We start from the raw sequence: 24,938 nt of genomic DNA on the forward strand, positions 1-24,938 counted from the left end.
GATGGGTATTCAAGGCTAAACTATATTGAGATCAGAGTCAGTGTGTAAAATCAAGGCACTGAATAGAGTTCTTAAAGAACCCACATATTAAAGGAAGATTAGTCTCAGTGTATAGATAGATTGGAACTGCAAGATGAATGGCTAGAAAATGCAGGAATGTAAAGGTTACACTAGTCCCTTTATTTTTTAAAAGAGTCAACTAGCACACATAAATCAACTGTAACATTGTAGAGAAAAGAGAAGTAACAGGCTCAAATAATTGGTTCCATGAATAGGAATTTTAAAATTCTCATTCTTTGGGATACTGCACAAGTATTCTAAGGCTCTACAGATGACTGATAAAAGAAGCCACCTAAAACGGCTTTTATGCTTTCTACATCCCGTTATTGAAAATAAACTTAATTAAACTTATCATTCATGCCTTAAATGTATCATGTTAAGCACTGAGAACGCTTCACTCTCGCTGTTAATACCAGGGCAGTGAGTTCTGTACATTAAGAAGATTTTCAAGCATTTACATATAAATTACCCCACCTAAGTGAAAACCGGCGTTTCAACTGATTTTTTCAACCGATTGAAAAACAAAAGCTTCTAGGCGCTTACTGATCACTTTTTAAAAATCCAAGTACAACATCCAATTAAATGCCCTAATCTTAAACGTACAGCTCGATAATTTTTTACAGGCGTGCACACGTCAGTATAACCGTCCTCCACTAATCACTTTTTTTTTTTTCCAAATATTTTCATCCGACATCCCAAACTAAAACAAAATCTCTCTCCTTTGGGAGCGACGAGCTCCTCGACTCCCTTAAGTAAGATGCGTGGATTTCAAAATAGAAACCTTTTGCCGGGGAACGGGAACGGCAGCTCGTCAAATTTAGGGCGGAGGAGACGACCCCGGTCCGGCACTCGGTTCTAAGACAAAGCTCAGAACCGCCAACCTCGATAAACATACAAAGAAGAAATAACCAAAGCTCCTGCTCCGGGTGGGGCGGGGGCGGGGGCCGAGAGACCCGAGGAGACTTTACAAACGGATGACACGGCGGCGGGGCCCGGCAGCCAAGCCCCCTCGCCGGGGCCCGCAGCGGCGCTCCCCGGCCAGGCAGGGTCGCGTGGAGGTGGCGGGCTCCAGGCGACACCGCCAACCGCCTTCTCGAACCGGCGAGCTGGAGGCAGGGGCTGGTGGATCCGGCGACAATAAAAAGGAGAGAGGAGTCATCCTACCTCTCCCCGTGCGCGCTGCGCCGCTCCGCCGGGTGCGGGGAGACGGCGGGCGGTGCGGCGGCTCCGCAACGAGGCCGCGCGCGCCCGAGCCTCAGCGGCCGGCGGGGGTTGACGCAGCGCGGGCGGGGAGGCCGCGGCCGCCGCGGGGACAGCAGCGCCGGCGGCGGCGGCGGCGGCGGCAGCACCGTCGGCGGCGGCTGCGAAACGCCGGCTCCCCTCCCACCTCCGGCCGGTCGCCCGCCCCTTCCTCCGGGGTCTCGGTCCCCTCCCCGCGCCCGGCGCCGGCCGCGCTGCGTCTCACCTGCAGGTGACCTGTTTAGTCCAGCCGCCGCCGCTGCCGTCGCTGCCGCCTCCCCCGCCCCCCGCCCCCAGGGACGGGGAGGTGACTGTGGGGGTAGGGGTGGGGGAGGCCGCTGCCACCGCCGCCGCTGCCGCTCCTGCTCCTGATGTTGTGGCTGTTGTTCCGGGAGCTGCAGCCTCCGCCATTACTGTTTATCCCACACAGCAATGGCGCCGGAACTTCCGGGATCACATAATTCCGGTCCGGCTGCCGGGAGGAGAAGGCGGCGAGGCGAGGGGTGGGGTGCGTAAGGACACTAAGGCGCCCGCTCGCTCCCCTCTGCCCCGCGTCGCGTCTCTGAGCGCTCTCGCCGCTCGAACTGCGGGCCGGAGCCCGAGCGCCCCCAGCCCGCCCCCAGCGCCCTCTGATTGGTGGGCGAGGCAGCTCCGCCTGGGAGGGGCGGGGCGAGGGCGGGCTACCCCAGGTGAGGCCCACCCCCCCCACCTACTGCCCCCAGGCTCCACATCCTGGGAACCAAAGTCCTCATTTCAAGGGCACTGACTTAGAGGAATGCGTCCCAGCATAGGCTGATGCAGTGGAGAGGCGGAGTGCGATTGGGGTCCTGGGTTTGAATCCAGACTTTCCTGGCTCTACCAGTTACTAGCTGTACGAACTTGAGCTGGTTACCCATTCTGTCTAGCCTCAGTCTCCTGATCTCTCAAATGGGGGTGAGAAAAAAAAAAAAAAATGGGGGTGAGAGTAGGCCCTACCACATAGGGTTGTGTGGCAATCACTGAGCTTAGTGCCTGGCCAGACTAAACACTTAATAAATGTTCTCTCGTATTCTTCCCATCAGAGGTGGGATCTCTCAACCCAAGAGAATAGCATGGTGGCTAAGCAGATGCTCTGCAGTCAGCTTGTCTCCGTTACCTCCAGGCTTCTCCCATTCCTAGCAATGTGTTTTTGAGTAAGTTAACTTACCTCTTAGTGCTCCTGCTTTCCATCTGTAAAATAATAAATAATAATAATTTAAAAATAATAACTGTCCCTACCCCAGAGACGATTATGAAAATTAAATGAGAGTCCACTGTGATTCACACTACAGTTTTAACTTAATAGATATTGAATAACAAAAGCTGTCTGAAATATCCCAGTTTCTAAGAGTTATTTCTAAAACTAGGAACATTAAAAAGTATTTAATGCTACTTTCTGATTAAAGCCCATGGTCCACACAGATGCTGCATATTAAATCCTGAGCAGTTTTTCATGAGCCCTTAAATTTGCTTTTCTATAGTCTCTCTACCTTGAGAAAGTGAAAATCCACCCCACTGATAATCAGACCACAATGTACCCAACAGACACAAACAAGGACAGTGGCAAAGCCAACAGAAAACAATGTTTCACCCAAGGCCACACCATGGCTGCGAAATGACTAACAATCCCCTTTTGAGTAATTACAGCTTTTTGCTATGACTTCCCCAGCCCCACTTCATTTCTCCCTCTGACCTCCCAAAGAAGATTTATGAGACACCCAGTTTCTAAACTGCCCCACCTCACGACAGCACCCCAAACCAGAGCTGGTCTTCTGCTGTGTTGTTACCCAAAAAGAGCTTCAACCCTGTGAGAAGCCCCTCCCTATTCCCCTTTCCAAGATGCCCACATTCCACTCCTGGGTGGCCTCCCCTGCTGCGGCAAGTTAATAAATCTTTGTTGGACCACTGGTGTGTTCCTGGTAGTCTTTTTCTGTTAGGGTTTATCTGTTGTTGTTAAATAACAAAATTTCAACCAAGTCAATTTTATGATCTAATTGGCTTTATTGAACAATTCATGAATTGGGCATCTAGAAAGGAGTTGCACTGAGCTGTAGAAAAGGAAAGTTTTTTAAAGGCTGAAAGGGGGCAGAAAAAGGAACTTATTAGCAAAGAAAGCATTGTTCTCCCAAAAGGAACAGAAGGGGCCTACTGGTCAGATCACCTCACCTAGTGCTGACCAGGTAATTCTAGGTTGACTGGTTAAAGGTTACATTCCTGGGGGGTTGAGACAACAATTAGGTTAGGTATTAAGTCTTGGTTTGGTGATGTGGGTTTAGCACAAGTGACTCCATTTGGGGCCTTCTGTCTCCTTTTTAACACAGTCAGGTGATAAATTGTGTTTTTAAAACGTGGGAGTAGGGAAGGAAGTACTGAAACTTTTTTATGTTAAGAAAAAGGGTCATTTAAAACAATTCTTCTATTTTAGAAAAATCTTCTTGTAAAGTATGGATTCTTTTTGTCTCCTCACTGCTGCCCTCACCTGGAAGCAGTGATGCTCGGCTCAGGGCCCTCAGTGCAGTCATATGAGATGGTAAAAGATCTGAGTCTCAGAGATACACCTGGAAAGGCCCTGGGCCTCAACTTTAAGATGGATTGAGGATGGGACCCAGAGCTGTCCCCGAGACCCCCTGTGCCCAGCCAAGCTGAGCTCTGAATTTTAGATCTTCCTGTTCAACCCTGCAGCCAAAGTGACTTTCTCTGCTCCAAGTCCTCCAAGGAGGGTTTCAATCAGGGTAAGGCTTTACTAGGCCCCATCTACAGACCTCATCTCTCTTCTGCCCCTTTTTCCCTTCTCCAGGAACTCTGACCTCAAGCTTGTTACCAAATGCAAGTTTGTGTGCCCGAGGCACAGTGAGGCCAAACAGACCTAAACATCAGAGTTTGGTGCAGAGAAAGGTTTATTGCAGGGCCAAGCAAGGGGAACGGGTGGCTCATGCTAAAAAAACACCAACTCCTCGATGGTTTTCAAGGAGAAGTTTTTATAGGCAAAATTTGGGGTGAGGGCTGCAAGGTGTGTGACTTTCCTCTGACCGGTTGGTGGTGAGGTAACTGGACGGTGCTCCAGGAATCTGGCGTTCAGCCCGAAGTCACCATCCTCCACCTGGGTGGGGACCTTAGTTCCTGCAGAAGAACTCAAAGATATTGTTATGTACATTCCTTCAGGAAGAACCAGGACCCTGCCCCGAGGCTTCACTATTGTTTCTTGACTGCTCCTTCTTTGTTTCTGTATTCCCTCCCTTCCCTGATTAGCAACTGTTTGAATCCACCCTTTGGAATATCAAGGAGGCTGAATGAAGCTTATAAACAAGAAACTAGGGGCCGGGAAAGGATTTGTACTTGGTTTCATGCTGACCCAAACACGCAAGTCACACTCTCACAACCTCATCATCTAGGCATTTCCTTGGCTACCTCCTCCAAGCCTTTGCCAAAACTCAACCAGAAATTCTCAAATATCGGGGCTGGGGGTGATAAATTGGGAGATTGGGATTGACATATACACACTACTATATATAAAATAGGTAACTAATAAGGACCTACTGTACAGCACAGGGAACTCTACTCAATACTCTGTAATGACCTATATGAGAAAAGACTCCTAAAAAGAGTAGATATATGTGTCGACTAAAAAACTATTCACAACCTAAAAGTTGAGAGTTATGTTTTACTCAGCTGGAGTTTTTAGGACTGCAAGCCCGGGAGTCAGCGTCTCAAGTAACCCTGAGAAAATTGCTCCGAGGAGAGGAGAGGGGAGCTAGGACATATAGGAGTTTTGTAACAAAGGGCAGGTAGTAGGAACAAAAGATTAATGTTAATAAAAGAAAACCAGATAGCTCTAGTTAAGGAATTTAACATTTTTCTCTGTACGGGAAGATGCAAGAGTTGGGCTCACTGAAATCATTCCTTTGATATGCACCTCAGCTGTCTGGGGCCAGTATCCTGTGTTTTCACCTCCTGAGTTTCCTCAGGGCTCACCACAGGGAGTGGCTGCAGTCTGATGGCTGCTAGATGGCAGGTATGCTTTTCCTTCCTGAGTCCCCTCAGGGCTTACCAGCGCAGCCTAGGTGCAGCTGCAATTGCTGATGACTGTGACATCCTTTGTTTACTGATAATGGCAGGCAATATTCCATTTATCATATGCATGTGTATAACTGATTCACTTTGCTGTACAGCAGAAACTAGCACAACATTGCAAATCAACTATACTCCAATACAAATTAATTAAGGGCTTCCCTGGTGGCGCAGCGGTTAAGAATCTGCCTGCCAATGCAGGGGACACGGGTTCGAGCCCTGGTCCGGGAAGATTCCCACATGCTGCGGAGCAACTAAGCCCGTGCACCACAACTACTGAGCCTGCAAGTCACAACTACTGAGCCTGCAAGTCACAACTACTGAGCCCGCGTGCCTAGAGCCCATGCTTCACAACAAGAGAAACCACCGCAATGAGAAGCCCATGCACCACAACGAAGAGTAGCCCCAGCTCACCGCAACTAGAGAAAGCCCACGCGCAGCAACGAAGACTCAACACAGCCAAAAATAAATAAATTAAATAAATAAATTTTTAAAAAATTAAAACAATTTAAAGAAAGGAAATTCTCAAATCTCAATTTCTCCTCTGACTGCCTTTTAAAATATTGCAACATGTTTCCTCACCACCTCACCCCACCCTCCTACACTCCTAATCCCCTTACTTTGCTCCATTTTTCTTTTTCTTTCTTTCTTTCTTTTTTTTTTTTGGCATGCAGGATCTTAGTTCCCCGACCAGGGATCGAACCCATGTCCCTGCAGTGGAAGCTGGAGTCTTAACCACTGGATCACCAGGGAAGTCCCTGCTCTATTTTTCTTTATTGCATAGTATTTACCTTCTAATTTACTATAGAATTTCTTGTTATTTATTTTTTAATTGTCTGTCTCTCCTAGCTAGAATATAAGTTCTCTGAGGGCATGGATCTTTACCTATTTTGTTCAGATGTATCCCAAGTCCCTAGTACAGTGTCTGGCATATAGTAGGTGCTCAATAATATTTGGGCAATGGATGAAAGAATTCTCTGTTGTTAGAAAAATTACTATGCCTTGTCTCACCATCCATACCAATAGGAATAATGATGTTTTGTATTATAGGGAAACAAAATAAACAAAGAGTCATCTCTTTCTCTGGGAGAAAAGTTCAGCACAGGGCAATCCATTTATCTCTTCCCTCACAAAATATTTATTAGTGATTTTGATTTTGCTGGACCCGTGCTACCCAAACAGCCAGGTTATATAGGAATCATGAGCAGACTTTAGTGCCTGAACGTAGTAGCCAGGTGACATTGGGCAAGTTCCTGCCTAAGTCTCCTCACTGGTGAAATAAGACCAGTGGTACACCTTCCTTATAAGTATTAAATGAGTTAATATATATAAGGCTCAAGGAACAGTCCCTAGGTGTAGTAACTGCTAGGTAAGTATTTATTATTGTTTCCATTGATGTTGTTATATGATATTAAAACAGGGTTGCCAGATTTAGCATATGAAAATACAGCATGCCCAGTTAAATTTGAACTTCAGATAAATAACAAATCGAGTTTTAGTGTAAGTATATCCCAAATATTGCATGGGATACACTTATACTTAAAACATTCGTTGTCTGTCTGAACTTCAAATATAACTAGGCATCCTATATTTTGTCTGGCAACCCTACATCAGAACCATACTTGATGCTTTTCAAAGGCCTGTCACTCCTTGTCTAGTTCTAGTCTCACAACGGGCTTTTGAAGTTGAGCAAGCACAGATTATTTTGCCCCTATAAATCTGAGCAGATGAAGTTGAAGAGACAGGCAGAGATGCTGTGCAGGTTCACACAGCCCATGAGTGACAGAGCAGAGCTTGAAGCTTGAGGAATTGTAGCTGTGGGGCTAGTGTTCCTTCCCCAGCCGGTACTGGAAGTCAGGCTCTCCCCTAGGGGAAGCTTTTGATGTAAAAGGGAAGACTACAGACAGGACGCAATCCCACTTGTTGGTCTGTGCTGAGTGCTACAAAATTAAAGAAAGTATAAGAGATAAGGCTAGCATCGTGCCAAGCCGCTGCGGATTATATGGCTGTGAGCAGATCTACTTTGCAATCTGTGGAACAACCTTGAAAACCTTAGTGTGTGAATTCTAGTCCACACAATAAGCACCAATATTAATCTTCCTGTTATTTTCTTTCCAAAGGGGCTTCAAATAATGATTTGGTCCCTGTAAAAACACTTTGTATTTTCACATAGGTCAGTGGTTCCCTGCCTTCTTCGGGCTAAGTATCGTCTCCGACAATTTATGAATTATTTTGTATTAGACACTGTGTTAATTTTTGCTTTGTATAAATTTTTTTTTATAATAATACAGTCATGTGACTAAACATTTTTAAAAGTAGAAAAGGGCCTGACAGGGACTTCCCTGGTGTTCCAGGGGTTAGGACTCCAGCCTCTCACTGCCCAGGGCCGGGGTTCGATCCCTGATCAGGGAACTAAGATCCCACAAGCCGCGCAGTGCAGCCAAAAAAAAAGGTGGGGGGGGGGCATGACAAAGATTCTTTGACTAAACTCTACTCAGGCTCCCCTGAACTTTACAATGAGGCCTCAATTTTTGGACTTCCGTGTTCATCTCTGCATCATCCAGTTTTAGCAAGAATCCTGTTAAATTGCTTTAGCCAGAATCCTCCATCGCACCGGTGCCGGGTCGAATCTGGGAGACGGAGTTTTAGGTGAAGTAGAAAAAGGACAGTATTGCTTTGCCAGGCAAATGGGAACACACAAGGCTCCTGTCTCAAAAAAATGTGTGTCCCAACCCAAGAGGATTTGAGGAGGAGTTTTCTAACAATACTTCAACGGTGGGGTGACTGACAAGATGAGGGTGTGGGCAGGGTCTCAGGCTCTCCTAATCTTGATGAGCTTCTCTGGTCCCTTTAATCTTGCCTCAGGTGGTTTCTCGGCAGCTCCTCCCTTGATTAGCAACTGTTCGAATCTGCCCTCTGGAAAAGGTCACGGAGGCTGGAGTCTTGCCTACAAGAAACGGGGGACAAAAAAAGGCTTCCGTGCCCAGGATCCCATAACCCCACCCCCGTTTCACTAAGCACTGGACCACCAGGGAATTCCTCTCTCTCTCTCCCTCTCTCTCTCTCTCTCTCTCTCTCTCTTTTTAAATGGAAGTAGAGTCATTTACAATTATTTGCCATTCCTCTTAATCCTCATAAGTTTAAGAGATACTTTATTTCCTTTTCTGTCTATTCATAACCTTTGCCCATTTTTCTCGTAGATCATTTGTAAGTGGAATTAGGGAAATTAGCATTTTGTTTCTCATGGACTGCAAATATGTTTCTCAGTTTGTTGTTGGTGTTCTGATTTTCCTTGTGATTTTTGCCATGTGGATTTCTTTTTTTAAATGCAGTCTATGTTTTCTGGGTTTTGTATCATAGTTATAAAAGTCTTCCCAACCCCAAGGTTATTCAAGTATTCACCCGTGTGGTTTTTTTCCTAGTAATTTTATGGTTTGATTTACTACATTTAAATTTATGATCCTTTTGTAATTTGTCCGGGCACAAGGTGTTAGGTGTGAGTTTTGATTTTTCCCAGATAGTTACCCAGTTGTCTCAACACCATTTATTGAATAGTTCATCTTTTCTCCACTGACTTGAGATGCCATCTTTATGGCATATTAAATTCTTTTTTTAAAAATTTTAATAGTGTTCATTTCTTTTTATTTTTCTTAAGAAATTTATTTATTTTTGGTTGCATTGGGTCTTCATTGCTGCGCACGGGCTTTCTTCAGTTACAGAGAGCGGTGCGCGGGCTTCTCATTGCGCTGGTTTCTCTTGTTGCGGAGCACCGGCTCTGGGCGCGCGGGCTTCAGTAGTTGTGGCTCACGGGCTTAGTTGCTCCGCAGCATGTGGGATCTTCCCGGACCAGGGATCGAACCCATGTCCCCTGCATTGGCAGGAGAATTTTTAACCACTGCGCCACCAGGGAAGCCCGTCTTTCTATTCTCTTGACAGCATCTTTTGAAAAGCATAAGTTTTTAACTTTGATGGAGTCCAATTTGTAATTTTTTTTGGCTTATGCACCAGGGAAGTTCCATATTAAATTCTTATACTCAAGTCTGTTTGTGAACTTTCTGTTCTCTTTATTTAAATCCCAGTGCTGTATATTATTGAAGGTATATAATATCTGCTAGAGCCATCTTACTTTTTGTTTCCAGAAAAGTTCTCACTTTATCTTTTACGTATGAAATTTAGAATCTGATTGTCTAATTTTTAAAATCCTGTTATTTTTATTTTTAACATTAAACATTTTGCCCTACCCCTCCCACAATCTGCACAGAATGCTTGGAGCCCTTTGTTCTCAGCTTTAGCTCAGTGCCTGGCCCAAAATCTTTGTTGAGTAAACAAATGAATAGATAAACCAATGGACAGATGTAGGAATGAATGCAAATTTAGGTTTGTGCTGGCTTACCCCAGCGAGAAGCTCCCCTCCCCCACTCTAAACGACAGGAGCTAAGGTCTTAGGAAAAAAATTAGGAAAACTTGTAGCAAACTCAGTGCCTCCTCTTTAAATGGCCTGGTGTCTCAGCCCTTCGCGCACTCCCACACCCCCAAGCCTTTGTGCAGGCCAGATAGCTTTTGCAGTTTGAGGGCTTTCTTTTAAGCAGGGAGCAAAAAATGCTAATAATGTTTCCAGTTTCCATTCTTGCCCTTGCTAGGAGTGTGAGCTGTAATCTCCAAAAGTACAAAAAGGCCTGGGGACAGCCCTAGGGGTGGGTGGGAAAAAGATCAACTAGATTTGAGAAAAGTAAGCATTTAAAGTACCAAGAAGTTAGAAAAATCTTATCTGCTTTAACCTTTACTTTCTAGGGTGTGTGTATGTGTATGTGTTTTAGCCATTAGAGTAAATGCTACTCCCTCTTCTGCCCTAGTGAAACCAAGCTTTCTAGGAAAGAGAGGCTGGAGAGGGCAGCCTAATCTCCATAGGAATTATCTATTTCAAAAGACTTCTTGAGTCCAGACTAAGAAATGGGTGCTGAGAATGAATTTAAGAATTCCCTAGGCTGGGATTAACAGGTACACACTACTATGTATAAAATAGATAACCAACAAGGGCCTACTGTATAGCACAGGGAACTATACTCAATATTACATAATAATCTATAAAGGAAAAGGATCTAAAAGAGAATATATATATGTGTGTGTATATATATATATGTAAATAGCTGTGCTGTACACCTGAAACTCACACGATATTGTAAATCAATTAAAAAAAAAAGAATTCCTTAGCCTTATTTGGTTAAAAAACAGAATTTTTTTTGTCTGTTTGTCTTTTTAAGAAAAAGCCTCTTCCGGGTACAGTCTAAATGGGCCACAGTCTTAGGATGATGGCATCAGTGAATGTATTCACTTATTCATTCATTTAGATAGGGTCATCAGGGAAGGCTTTTCTTTTCTTTCTTTTTTTTTTTTTAATAAATTTATTTATTTATTTTTGGCTGCGTTGGGCCTTCGCTGCTGCGCGGGCTTTCTCTAGTTGCGGCGAGCGGGGGCTACACTTCGTTGCGTTATGCGGGCTTCTCATTGCGGTGGTTTCTCTTGTTGCAGAGCATGGGCTCTAGGGGCGCAGGCTCAGGAGTTGTGGCCCACGGGCTTAGTTGCTCCGCGGCGTGTGGGATCTTCACGGACCAGGGATCGAACCCATGTCTCCTCCATTGGCAGGCGGATTCTTAACCACTGCGCCACCAGGGAAGTCCAGGGAAAGCTTTTCTAAGATGATATCTGAACAGACACCTAAAGGATTGGCAAGAATAAGCCAGTTGAAAATCTAAGGGAATAGTGTACAGGACAGAGGGAACAGCGAGTACAGAAGCGCTGAGACAGGGTCATGCTTGGTATAATCCAAGAACTGCCAATGCCAGTGTGGCTGGAGCCCATTGAGCCAGGCTGAGTGTGGCCAGAGATGGGGCAGGCTGGCTGGGGAGAAATGGGAAGAGAGAGAGAGAGACAGGGTCCCAAGGAGCACATTCCTCCTAACGCCAGTTCACAGCATGCTTTGGGTGTGAGTTTACCAGCCAAGCAGAAGTTATCAAACCTAGTGAAACTGCACTGAAGCAGCGCACATCCAGGTGTGGCTACCTGAAGGGAGGAGACAAAGGGATGTTGTGAGTGGAGGGTAGGGACAACACAGACCCCTTTTTCATTCTCAAGTAATCACAGGTACAGAGTGTCTTCTAGCTTTCTGTCTGTTTATCCTTCTGGCTTCACACTTAGCAGGGAGCTTTGATCTGAAGGATTACAGCAATGCATTCTGGATTCGGTAATTACATGGGGGGAAAAAAAACCGTTCTCTACTCTCTTAGGTTCATTATCTAGGACATGCAAATTAAACTGATAAAGACAGATTAACAGGAGAAAAGAGTTTGTTTCATATGCATAAGAATAGCCAGTGAAAGAAGTAGCTGGCTTCTTAAATGGTTAAAATTAAAGGCTTATACACCTAACTTAGTAGGGAAAAGGGAGGGAGAGAGAAGGCTTCTATGGGAAAAACCCAATAGGTTTCTTTAGGGAAGCCCAGTGGGTTTTTAGAACAGGTGAGAGATAAGGTTTGTGATAATGATTGTCTACACAGGTATGCATGGTATTTCTGCCTTCTTGAGGGCCAGTAAGGGGATTTATGGTATCCTCATTTCCTAGCAGTTGCTGATTTTAGTTAGGTAAGGAAAACTCAGAAAAGCTTTTTTTCTGCATCTGTTGAATCTTAAATGTCTTCAGCTTAAAATCATCTTGATATCAACTCTGGGGTCCTGAGTGGGTCCCCACGTTATCAAATATATATCTCATAGCATCTTGTGCCTATCTTCCAAAATATAAAAATGCACATGTAATTGACAGATGAAACTAATGCCTTTTGATCAGAGAGCTGCGCAGAGAATACTCGCTTTGTATGTCCTCATAGGACGGGGATCTGAGCTCCTAGGACTCACCCTTGAAGAGCAGTACAAGACCACCAGCCCCCCAACCCGCAGGGGAGCCTTCACCTTGCTGATCCCACCTCAGCTTGGTGCCTGCAGCTCCTTGCTGCCTCTCACAGCAGCGGCCCAGCTTCTTGAGCACTGATTCCCATGCAGGACCACCAGCCAGGCCCAGAGGCTACGGATGCCTTCCTCTCCCTCTTCCCAAAGCCCCCCTGTGCCCAAGTCCTGGCCTTTTCACTTCTGAAATCTACCTCAAATTTGCCCTCTTGCATCTCCACTGCCACTACTCTAAGCTAAGATATCATCATTTCTTGCTGGGCTATTTCAGTGGCCTGGTAATTGGTCTGTGGGCATCTACTCTGGCTCTTCCCATTCCATCCTCTGCATTGTAGCCAGTGATCTAAATCTGAAGATGCTGTGTCATTCTCTTGCTTAAAACTTTTTCATAGTTTCTGGTTACTTGTATTATTTTCTTATTTATTTTTTAAACATCATTTATATATATATATTTAGTTACTTATTTGGTTGCACTAGGCCTTAGCTGCGGCAGGCGGGCTCCTTAGTCGCGGCATGTGGGCTCCCCAGTGTGGCATGTGAACTCTTAGTTGCGGCATTCATGTGGGATCGAACCGGGGGCCCCTGCATTGGAAGCACGGAGTCCTATCCACTGCACCACCAGGGAAGTCCCTCTGGTTACTTTTAGAATGAGAATTAAATCCTTGGTATGATCTACAGAGCCTTACAAATTTTGACCCTGTTATGGACTGAACTGTGGCCCCCTCTCCCCCAAATTCCTGTGTTGAAGCCCCAATTCCCAGCACCTCAGAATGTGACTGTATTTGGAGACAGAGCCTTTAAAGAGGTAACAGAGGTTATATAAGGTCATTGGGGTTGCCCCTAATCTAATATGACTGGTGTCCTTATAAGAAGAGGCACTTAGGACACAGATAAGCAAAGAGGTAAGACGATGTGAAGATACAGTTCATCTGCAAGTCAAGGAGAGAGGCCTCAGAAGAAAGCAACCGTGGGACTTCCAGCCTCCCCAGCTGTCACACAATACATTTCCATTGCTTAAGCTGCCTAGTCTGTGGTACTTTGTTATGGCAGCCCTAGCAAACTAATGCCCCTACATACCCATCCAGCTTTAATGTCTCTACAAAGCTCCCTTTACTAAGTTTCTAGAACTTGCCTTGCTCCCTCCCACTATGTATCGGTACCAAGCTATTCCCAACCTTCTTTCCCTTGCCCATTCCCACCACAGAAGTGAAATACTAGCTTCCCCAGCATCCCTTGCACCAAGGGATGGTCATATGATCATAGACCAAGGAGCTATGAGGGGAAGGCTGCAGGGAGGCCTCTGGGAAAGATGTCCTGGGTTTTCTGGATAAGTCAGGCTTCTGCTTGGTCCTCCCTACCTCCTGCCTTTGAAAAGCATCCTGATGTCTGGAGCTGGGCTGATAAGAGGACAAGCCTGAGCACAAGAAGTAACGTTCAGAGATGGTAGAGCAGAGAACAGAAGGAGCCTCAAAGACAGAGTGCAAGAACTGGCCCAGTGCCAGCAGCTACCACCTCCATATTTTTTGTTGTATGAGAAAACAAAAAACAAAAAACAAACACCCAATTGTTTTAGCCACTGGCAGTCAGATTTTGTTTCTTGAAGCCAAAAGCATTTCTAACCAATGTATGACTTAAGGCTTTGCACATGCTGTTCCCTTCTCTGGAATGCTGTTCCCTCCTCTCTGGAAAGCTGTTCCCTCCTCTCCCCAACCTTCAGACCTCAGCTCAAGTATCACTTTCTTGGGGAAGTGTTCTCTAGGCTCCTGACCAAGTCCAACCCCTCTGATCCACTCTCACACTCCAATTCCCCATCCTTCATAACACCTGTCATGATGGAAACATTACGTTTGTTTGTGTACGATTATTTGAATGTTGGTCTTCCCCCCAAAATCTCTTGAGAGCGGGGACTGTATTTATTTTTGTTCACTGTTGTACCTCCAGTATCTATCACACTCAGTATGTGTAGAATGAATGAATGAATGAATGAATGAATGTCAAAAAGGCCCAATCCCAGGACATGCATTCATTCAAACTAGAGCAGTGTCTGGTGCATCATTACAGTTCAATAAATATATGTCTAATGAGTGAATGAATGGGGGAAACAAAGGTGAAAAGTAGCAGCACCTGTCCTCGAGGAATTTAGAAGCTAAGAGGGGAAGCAGACCCCAAAGCAGAACATTTTACTGGGAATGTGCAGTGGTAGAGGCATCTGCAAGGTGCTGTCAGAGGTCAGAGAAGCAGCCATTATGCCAGACTGATTGAGGCTGAGGGTAGCAGGGAAGGTGCCACATGGGCTGAGCTAGCTGTGTGCCCTTGCTGCAGACTGCAGACGCACAGGCGTGGAGCTCAGGGACCGGATGGTGGAGGAGGGAAGCTGGAAGCAGTTCTACACTCACTGTTGAAGCATAAAATCCTCGGCAGGAAAGGGCAGGCTGCAGCCAGCTCTGGGGGAGGTGGGGAGGACTGGGAGGGGTTGGACTTGGCCTGCAGGCAGTGGGGAGCCCTGGGAAGGTCTTGGGCAGAAGCCTGGCGCCGGTGCAGGTGGTCAGATCACAATCTAGCAGCAGAAGAAAGGTAGCTCTGAGTCCTGAGCTGCCAGCTTCACCGTGGTTACCTACCCTTCTAACTGGGATGATTCCGAGTCCCAGGCAAGGTTTCTCCACACAAGCTGTTCCGAAAAACAAATTAACCCTGTTAACTGAGTCAAGGAAATAGGTCTTGACCATTCATCAAGGACTCTGGCACCTGCCCTGCAGTCTCTCCACCCCAGGCCAGATCAGAAGGCCGGGTGTCTTTAAAATCCATGGGGAGACTTCCCTGGTAGTCCAGTGGTTAAGACTCCGAGCGTGGGTTCGATCCCTGGTTGGGGAACTAACATCCCACATGCCAGGCAGCATGGCCAAAAAAATAAATAAACAAAGCAAATCAAATCAAATCCACAGGGACCACCCTGACTCCAGTTTTCCATGCACTCACCCTCAGGGGCCATTTCCTACCTTAAAAAAAAAAAAATCCCTACTATATATAAAATAGATAACCAACAAGGACCTATTATATAGCACAGGGAACTGTATTTATTATTTTGTAATAACCTATAAGGGAAAAGAATCTGAAGAAAAACTAGGTATACATGTATGTATAACTGAATCACTTTGCTGTACACCTGAAATTAACACAACATTGTAAATCAACTAGACTTCAATAAATATATATATATATCTATATATCTATATATATATATATATATATATCTCCAACTTAAAAAAAAATCCCAGATACCTTCTCTACTGCTTATACCCAGGCCTTTTCAGCCCCCCTAACTGCTCTACCTCCAGCCACTGCTCTTATAGCCCATTCTCTGACCACAACCTATATCTCCTCTTTGGAATTCTCAGTCCAGTAGGGGTTTCAGGGACAATTGTCCTGTGAACCCAGGACCCCCCGAGAAAATGCCATTTGTCATAAAATCTTTCTTGGTCATCAGATCCTGCCCTAAATCAATGAAAGGCTTCGGGCTTTAAATAGAAAGCTGAGAATTCCCTGTTGGTGCAGTGGTTAAGAATCCACTTGCCGGGGGCTTCCCTGGTGGCGCAGTGGTTGAGAGTCTGCCTGCCAATGCAGGGGACACGGGTTCGAGCCCTGGTCTGGGAAGATCCCACAACTAAGGATCAACTAAGCCTGTGCACCACAACTACTGAGCCTGCGCTCTAGAGCCCGCGAGCCATGAGTCCTGAGCCTGCATGCCAGAACTACTGAAGCCCGGGCACCTAGAGCCCTTGCTCCGCAACAAGAGAAGCCACTGCAGTGAGAAGCCTGCGCACCGCAATGAAGAGCAGCCCCTGCTTGCCGCTGCTAGAGAAAGCCCGTGAGCAGCAATGAAGACCCAATGCATCCAAAAATAAATAAATAAATAAAATTTAAAAATAAAAAATAAATAGAAAGCTGGCCGATTCCATTTGATTATACTCTGGCAATGGGGATTCTGGTTCCAACACTGCATTTGAAACGTAAAAATGTGTGGTGTGATCCAAGTGTCCATCGACAGATGAATGGATAAAACAAAACGTGTTTTACATTCCCTGGTGGTCCAGTGGTTAGGGCTCCGCATGTCCACTGCAGGGGGCATGGGTTCGATCCCTGGTCTGGGAACTAATACAATGGAATGAATATGATTCAGCCTTAAAACAGAACAAAACTCTGACACATCTCCAACATGGATGAACCTTGAGGACATTATGCTAAGTGAAATGAGCCAGTCACAAAAGGACAAATACTGCATGATTCTGCTTATATGAGGTACCTAAACTAGTCAAATTCATAGAGACAGAAAGTAGAAGAGAGGTTGTCGGGGCCAGGGGAGGGGAGAAGCGGGGAACTGGGAGAATGGGTACCAATTTTCAGTTGAGGATGGTGAAAAGTTTGTGGAGATGAAGGATGTCATTCTGGCTGCACAACAATATGAACGTGCTCACCACTGCGAACTCTACACTCAGGAATGCTTAAGGTGGCCAATTTTATATTATGTGTAATTTAACACAATTAGAAATTTCAAAAATATGAATGAGTTTAGGAGTATTTGGAACAGAAAACACACACACAGTCGAGTGCCTGTTCTGTGTGAAGCCCTGCGTGAGTCAGAGCTGCACCAGGAGCCCGGTGTGCTCATCAGGAAGGCAGACATCACTGGAAAGGGGATCCAGCACCGGGCACTGCAGGCAGCTACCAAATAAGGAGGTGTATGAGCTATAAATAGCTGCTAAGACTGGCTGAGGCATGCCCTGACTTTAAGATCAGCTCAGCTGTTAGCTGCGTGGGATACACTGGGCTCTAGCTCAGTGTGTTTCCTCCCCTCCTCACACCCCACCTGTCCTGCCAAGGCCTCCAGCTCCTCCCTCCCTCTTGCATCTGCCCAGTGGCCCCATCAGCTGAAGGCCCTGGGATCCCGCCCTGACCGGGCTTACAGACCACACTTCCTGGTTGTGGCCACAGGTGCTCCAGCAGATAGTCAAGTCTGGGGTCAGAAGGGACCTCTTCAGGGACCTCCCTGGTGGTCCAGTGGTTAAGACTCCGTGCTTCCAATGCAGGGGGCCCAGGTTCAATCTCTGGTTGGGGAACTAAGATCATCCCACATGCCACATGGCGCGGCCAAAAAATAAAAAATAATTAAGAAGGGACCTCTTCACCTACTTTACAGATGGGGAAATGGAAGGGCTGGAGGCAAGGAGATGTACCCCAAGTTCCACAGTCACCCGGAGGCAGAGCTGGGTGAGGGTGCCCCACGCCGCCCTCTCTCCCAAACCTCACTGTCCTTTTGGTGCCAGGGCCTTCCCAGGGGACAGGTAAGAATCTGGAGCAGTGGCTGAAATTTATCTCTTCCTCTCCCCCAGGTGAGGCTAGGACATTATCGGTTTGCCAGTGAGATGTCCATCTGCTGGGCCTACACAAAACACTCAGGGAGTGGGACTTCCCTGGTGGCGCAGTGGTTAAGGCTCCGCCCTCCCGATGCAGGGGGCCCAGGTTCGATCCTTGGCCAGGGAACTAGATCCCACACGCACGCCGCAACTCAGGAGCCTGCCAGTCGCAGCTAAGACTTGGTGCAACCAAATAAATAAAAAAAAAACAAAAAAACCCAACACTCAGGGGGCGATGGCTTTTCTTTTCTGGTGTGTGTGTGTGCGCGCGTGTGCACGCACATGCATGCAAACAGAAGAGTGTGTAAAAACAACGTGCATAGTTCGAACTGAAGGAGAACAGTCTATGCTGCCCCAGAATGTGCCATTCTGGAATAAAGATTATTTTGAGCTGAAGGCAATTGAGAATCAACAGATGCAGGAAGGGTTCTCTGTCCTTCTGCCCCTTTTCCTCCTAAAAGCAGGACATATATTTCCCTTGCAAAGGTACCAGAAAGAGGAATGCAACTCTTATTACAGAGATGGAGGCGTCAGCGTTGGGATGAGGCTGCACGACCAACTCTTACTAACATAACCCTTATCGGTCACTAGTTTCCCCCACATATTTCCTAGTCCCTTCTCCACAGTTTATCGTCCCTTGAAACCCAAACCATGTTTCCTTTGTTAAAATGGTATATGAGCCCCTGAGTCCGACCATTTCTTTGATTTTCACTTATTTTTTGTGAACTCCCATGCACATATATATTGATAAAAATCGTGTACATTTTATCCTGACAATCTGTCTTTTGTTAGTCTAATTCACAGACCAAGAGCTTAGAGGAAGTTTTCCTCCGACAAAACACACCCAGGCACCTGTCACCCATATCACAAAGTAGAATATTATCATATCCTAGATGTCCTGCCCAGTGTGCCTCTTCTTCTTTTTTTTTTTTTTTTTTGTTTAATTAATTTTTATTGGAGTATAGTTGATTTACGCTGTTGTGTTAGTTTCTGCTGGACAGCAAAGTGAATCAGTTATACATACACATATACCCACTCTTGTTTAGATTCTTTTCCCATCTAGGTCATTACAGAGTATTGAGTAGAGTTCCCTGTGCTATACAGTAGGTTCTTATTAGCTATCTATTTTATATATAGTAGTGTGTATATGTCAAGCCCAATCTCCCAATTTATCCCTCCCCCCTTCCCCGCCATGTGCCTCTTCGATAACACATCCTGATCCCAAGTAAACCATTGTCCTAAATTCTGTTTTAATCTTTCCTTTGGTTTTCTTCACATTTGTTTTTAGCTGCGCATGGATTCCTAAACACGACATTATTAGGTTTGCCTGTTTTAAAATTCTTTTTTTTTTTTTTTTTTAAATTGATTAATTAATTTATTTATGGCTGTGTTGGGTCTTTGTTTCTGTCCGAGGGCTTTCTCCGGTTGCGGTGAGCGGGGGCCACTCTTCATCGCCGTGCGCGGGCCTCTCACTGTCGCGGCCTCTCCCGTTGCGGAGCACAGGCTCCAGACGCGCAGGCTCAGCAGTCGTGGCTCACGGGCCTAGTTGCTCCGTGGCATGTGGGATCTTCCCAGACCAGGGCTCGAACCCGTGTCCCCTGCATTGGCAGGCGGATTCTCAACCACTGTGCCACCAGGGAAACCCCTAAAATTCTTTTTAAGTGGAATCTTACTCATATCCTCTGTTTCTTGCTGCTTTAGCTTATGTTTGTGAGATTAACCTATATTGGTGCATATGATGTAGTTTATAGATTTTTCACTGTTGCATAGTGTTCCATTGTATGGTTATCCCACACCTGATTTACACATTTTACTGTTGATGAATATTTCATTACCTCCAGTTTTTGGCTATTACAAATGATGCTGCTCTGAATATTCCTGTACATGTCTTTTGATACACATAGGCAAGCATTTTGTTGGGTGTATGCTTAGGAGTGGAATTACTGGGTCACTGGTAATCAATTGCTTTACTTGGTAATGTCAGTTTTCCAGTGGCTATACTATTTACTTCTGTCATATCCTGTCGCTCCAGATTCCTACATTTTAAACTGTATATCCAGCAGGAACCGAATGCTCCCAAGCCCCTGCTCTTCCTACTCCAGGCCGAGGCCAAAGCCGCTGCCCACAGCAGTTTTAAAAAGATGTAATCGGGGGCTTCCCTGGTGGCGCAGTGGTTGAGAGTCCGCGTGCCAGCGCGGGGGACGCCGGTTCGAGCCCTGGTCTGGGAGGATCCCACATGCTGCAGAGCAACTGGGCCCGTGAGCCACAATTACTGAGCCTGCGCGTCTGGAGCCTGTGCTCTGCAACGGGAGAGGCCGCGATAGTGAGAGGCCCGCGCACCGCGATGAAGAGTGGCCCCCACTTGCCGCAACTGGAGAAAGCCCTCGCACAGAAACGAAGACCCAACACAGCCATAAATAAATAAATAAGACATAGCCGATGTTTAAAAAAAAAAAAAAAGATGTAATCTTTCTCCAGTGATGAAAGTGTTCTGGAGTTAAACAGTGGTTATAGTTGCACAACTTTGTGACTGTGCTAAAAACCACCAAACTCTGCACTTGAAAAGGGTAAATGTTACGATATGTGAAGTGAGTTATATTTCAATTTAAAAAATTGTCTGACTTTAATTTTTGATCATGTGGGAGGTTTGAAATGGTAACACATAGTGGTTTCAATGTGCATTTTTCTGATCAATATTGCATTTGAAAATACTTTCGTCTGTTTATAGATCATTTGTACTTCCTCTTCTATGAAATTACTATACATTTCTTTTTTTTTTAAGTATAATTGATCTTTTTTTTTTGTTTATTTGGTTGCGTTGGGTCTTCGTTGCTGTGCTCAGGCTTTCTCCAGTTGTGGCGAGTGGGGGCTACTCTTCATTGCGGTGCGCGGGCTTCTCACCGCGGTGGCTTCTCTTGTTGTGGAGCACGGGTTCTAGGTGCGCGGGCTTCAGTAGTTGCAGCATGCAGGCCCTAGAGTGCCCAGGCTTCAGTAATCGCAGTCCGTGGGCTCAGTAGTTGTGGCTCACGGACTCTAGAGCACAGGTTCAGTAGTTGTGGCACACGGGCTTAGTTGCTCCGCGGCACGTGGGATCTTCCCGTACCAGGTATCGAACCCTTGTCCCCTGCATTGACAGGCGGATTCTTAACCACTGTGCCACCAGGAAAGTCCCACTATACATTTCTTTTGCCTATTTATCTGTTGGATTGTTTGTCTTTTTTAATTGTCTTTTCTTATTGCTATAAGCCCCCTTATAGCCTAGGGGCTATTTACATATATTTAGGTCCTAATCCTTTGTTGGTTCTATATGTTACAAATATCTTCCCCCAGGTGTGGCTTATCTTTTTACTCTACAAAATGGTATCCTTTGATGGAGTAAAGATTTTTCCACCGTGTTTCTTTTTTTAAATTACATTTAAAAAACGGAAATAAATTTACCGACAATAACATGCACAGGGACTTCCCTGGTGGCACAGTGGTTAAGAATCTGCCTGCCAATGCAGGGGACACAGGTTCAAGCCCTGGTCTGGGAAGATCCCACATACTGCGGAGCAACTAAGCCCGTGCGCCATGACTACTGAGCCTGTGCTCTAGAGCCCGTGAGTCACAACTACTGAGCCCGTGTGCCACAACTACTGAAGCCCATGCACCTAGAGCCTGTGCTCCGCAACAAGAGAAGCCACCACAATGAGAAGCACGCACACTGCAAAGAAGAGTAGCCCCCACTCTCCGCAACTAGAGAAAGCCCGCGTGCAGTAATGAAGACCCGACACAGCCAAAAATAAATAAATTTATATTAAAAAAAATACACAGAATAAATAAATAAAATACATACATTTATTTAAAAAAATAACATGCACAGAACTTAATTGTTGTTCAGTGAATTTTGACAATTGTGTACACCCATGTAATCACCACCCAAATCAAGATATAGAAGATTCCCACGACTCCGGATTGTCCGTTCTTTCTCCCTTTTAGTCAATTCTCTCATCCCAGCACCACAATCACTTTCTGAATTTTATTATCACAGATGAGTTTTGCCTTTTTTCGGATTTTCATATGAAGAGAATGATGCCGTGTGTATTATTCTCTTTCTGGCTTCTCTTACTCCACACACTGTGGGGTTCATTCAAGTCATTGTCTGGGTCAAACAGTCCATGCCTCCTCCTTGGTAAGTAGTGTTCCACTGTATGAATACACCATGATTTATCCATCCTTCTCCCTCTATGATGTTCTTATTTTTACTATATTACAGTCTTTTGCTTTGTAATTTGCACTTTTTATGTCTTGTCAAAAAACTTCCTCACCTTGAGGTCAGATAGGCATTTTCCCATATTGTCTTTTTTCTTTTTGGCTGCACCGTGCAGCACGTGGGATCTTAGTTCTCCGACCAGGGATAGAACCTGCTCTCCCTGCATTGGAAGGCGGAGTCTTCACCGCTGGACCGCAGGGGAAGTCCCCCATATTGTCTTCTAAAAGTGTTGGATTTATGGGAATTCCCTGGCGGTTCAGTGCTTGGGACTCCACGCTCTCATTGCTGAGGGCCCAGGTTCGAGCCCTAGTCTGGGAACTAAGATCCCACAAGCTGCACGGTGCGACCAAAACTTTAAAAAAATAAAAAAGAAATAAAAGTGTGGGATTTAGCTTTTTACACACTGATTTGTTTCACCAGCAGTTAGTTAGTTACCAAGTTCACAACATATTAACTAATTTAAACCTCATAGGTACTTCCCTGGAGGTCCAGTGGTTGACTCTGTGCTTCCAATGCAGGGGGTATGGGTTTGATCCCTGGTCAGGGAACTAAGATCCCACATGCTGCGTGGCCAAAAAAAAAAAAAAAAAGTAAGCCTCATAAAATATTCTTTCCACTTTACAGATGAGGAAACTGAGACAGAGACATTAAATAACTTGCTCCAAGCCCCTCAGTTGGTGAGAGGGGAGCTAGGATTTGAACCCACACCATGTCCAGAATCCACACTTTTGACAGCTGACATACTTTGCTGGATATCTGGAATTAATTTGTATGCATGGCCTGAGGTGGGGGCCCAATTTTCTTCTTTTTCTCTCTCTTTTTTTTTTTTGGCTGCATCAGGTCTTATTTGCGGCGCGTGGGCTTTTCTCTAGTTGTGGCGTGTGAGCTCCAGAACACGTGGGCTCTGTAGTTTGTGGCACGAGGGCTCTCTAGTTGAGGTGCACGGGCTCAGGAGTTGTGGTGCGCGGGCTTAGTTGTCCCGTGGCATGTGGGATCTTAGTTCCCCGACCAGGGATTGAACCTGAGTCCCCCGCATTGGAAGGCAGATTCTTTACCACTGGACCACCAGGGAAGTCCCTCTTCTTTCTTTCATATGGAGAACCACTTTTTCCAGTACCAGAGGACAGTGTAATTCAGGGATACTTTGAAGCTGCTTCAGAACAAATCACTGCTCTTTCAGCACTAAAAAAAGGGAAAGAAAAGAAAAAGAAAGAAAGAAAAAAAGAAAAAAAGAAAGAAAGAAAGAAGGAAAGAAAGAAAGAAAGAAAGAAAGAAAGAAAGAAAGAAAGAAAGAAAAAGACCAAGTACATGCCCCCTCCTCAAGCACGCTGTCCTACCTACCCTCGGCCCTGCAGATCTTCAAGGGCAGTAGGAGCCTCTCTCTCCTGTCTTGGGCCCTGATCTTCCTTTTCCAATACAATGCAAAAGCACCCAACGTGCCCTTTCCCATGTAAATTGGTGCAGCCACTACGGAAAACAGTATGGAGGTTCCTCAAAAAACTAAAAATAGAGTTGCCATATGATCCTGCAATCCCACTCCTGGGGCATATATCCAGACAAAACTACAATTCAAAAAGATACATGCACCCCAGTGTTCATAGCAGCACTATTTACAATAGCCAAGACATGTGGCACGTGGGCTCAGCCACAACTACTGAGCCCACGCGCCACAACTACTACATGTCCATTGTCAGATGAATGGATAAAGAAGATGTGGTATGTATATAATGGACTATTACTCAGCCATAAAAAAGAATGAAATAATGCCATTAGCAGCAACATGGATGAATTTAGAGATTATCATACTAAGTAAGTGAAGTAAGTCAGAAAAAGACAAATACCATACAATATCACTTATATGTGGAATCTAAAATATGACACAAATGAACCTATCTAAAAAAACAGAAACAGACTCATAGACATAGAGAACAGACTTGTGCTTGCCAAGGGGGAGGGTGGGAGGGGAGGAATGGATTGGGAGTTTGAGATTAGCGGGTGCAAACTATTATATATAGAAAGGATAAACACAAGTTCCTACTGTATAGCACAGGGAACTGTATTCAATATCCTGTGACAAATCATAATGGAAAAGAATATGAAAAAGAATGTATATATATGTATAACTGAATCACTTTGCTGTACAGTAGAAATTAACACAACACTGTAAATCAACTATATTTCAATAAAATAAATTTTTAAAAAAATACCCTTCCTCAGCCACAGATGGGTTAGCATGTGTTTGAACCGGGAAAAACTGCCAAAAACACTACAGCTTTCTCATTCCTCTTTCAGAAGAATCCCTGGTCTCCTTTGTAGAGGGCACTGTCCACTGTCCACTGCTGTGAGACTGGCAATAAAATCCCTGTGTTGGGGGACTTCCCTGGTGGTCCAGTGGTTAAGAATCCGCCTGCCAATGCAGGGGACATGGGTTCAAGCCCTGGTCTGGGAAGATCCCACATGCCGCGGAGCAACTAAGCCCGTATGCCACAGCTACTGAGCCTGTGTTCCAGAGCCCACGAGCCACAACTACTGAGCCTGCGAGCCACAACTACTGAGCCCGTGTGCCACAACTACTGAAGCCCGTGCACCTAGAGCCTGTGCTCCACAACAAGAGAAGCCACCACAGGCACAGTGGTTAAGAATCCGCCTGCCAATGCAGGGGACACGGGTTTGAGCCCTAGTCCAGGAAGATCCCACATGCTGTGGAGCAAATAAGCCTATGAGCCACACCTACTGAGCCTGTGCTCTAGAGCCTGCAAGCCACAACTACTGAAGCCCACGTGCCACAACTACTGAAGCCCGCGCACCTAGAGCCCGTGCTCCCCAACAAGAGAAGCCACTGCAATGAGAATCCCGCGCACCACAACAAAGAGTAGCTCCCGCTCGCCGCAACTAGAGAAAGCTCGTGTGCAGCAACGAAGACCCAACACAGCC

At 45.6% G+C, this 24,938-nt stretch overlaps 1 protein-coding gene across 1 annotated transcript in view; it reads right to left on the reverse strand.

The window, feature by feature from the left end:
- MKRN1 (makorin ring finger protein 1) overlaps positions 1 to 1,906 on the reverse strand; it is a 29,427-nt gene extending 27,521 nt beyond the window's left edge. The window contains exon 1 of the mRNA XM_068549567.1: positions 1,526 to 1,906. Within this exon, the coding sequence (XP_068405668.1) occupies positions 1,526 to 1,710 (185 nt within the window). The 5' untranslated portion in view covers positions 1,711 to 1,906. The remainder of the gene's footprint in view (positions 1 to 1,525) is intronic.
- Positions 1,907 to 24,938: the final 23,032 nt, after the last annotated feature.

The sequence above is a fragment of the Eschrichtius robustus genome, chromosome 8, assembly GCF_028021215.1.
Source record: "Eschrichtius robustus isolate mEscRob2 chromosome 8, mEscRob2.pri, whole genome shotgun sequence".
NCBI lineage: Eukaryota > Metazoa > Chordata > Mammalia > Artiodactyla > Eschrichtiidae > Eschrichtius > Eschrichtius robustus.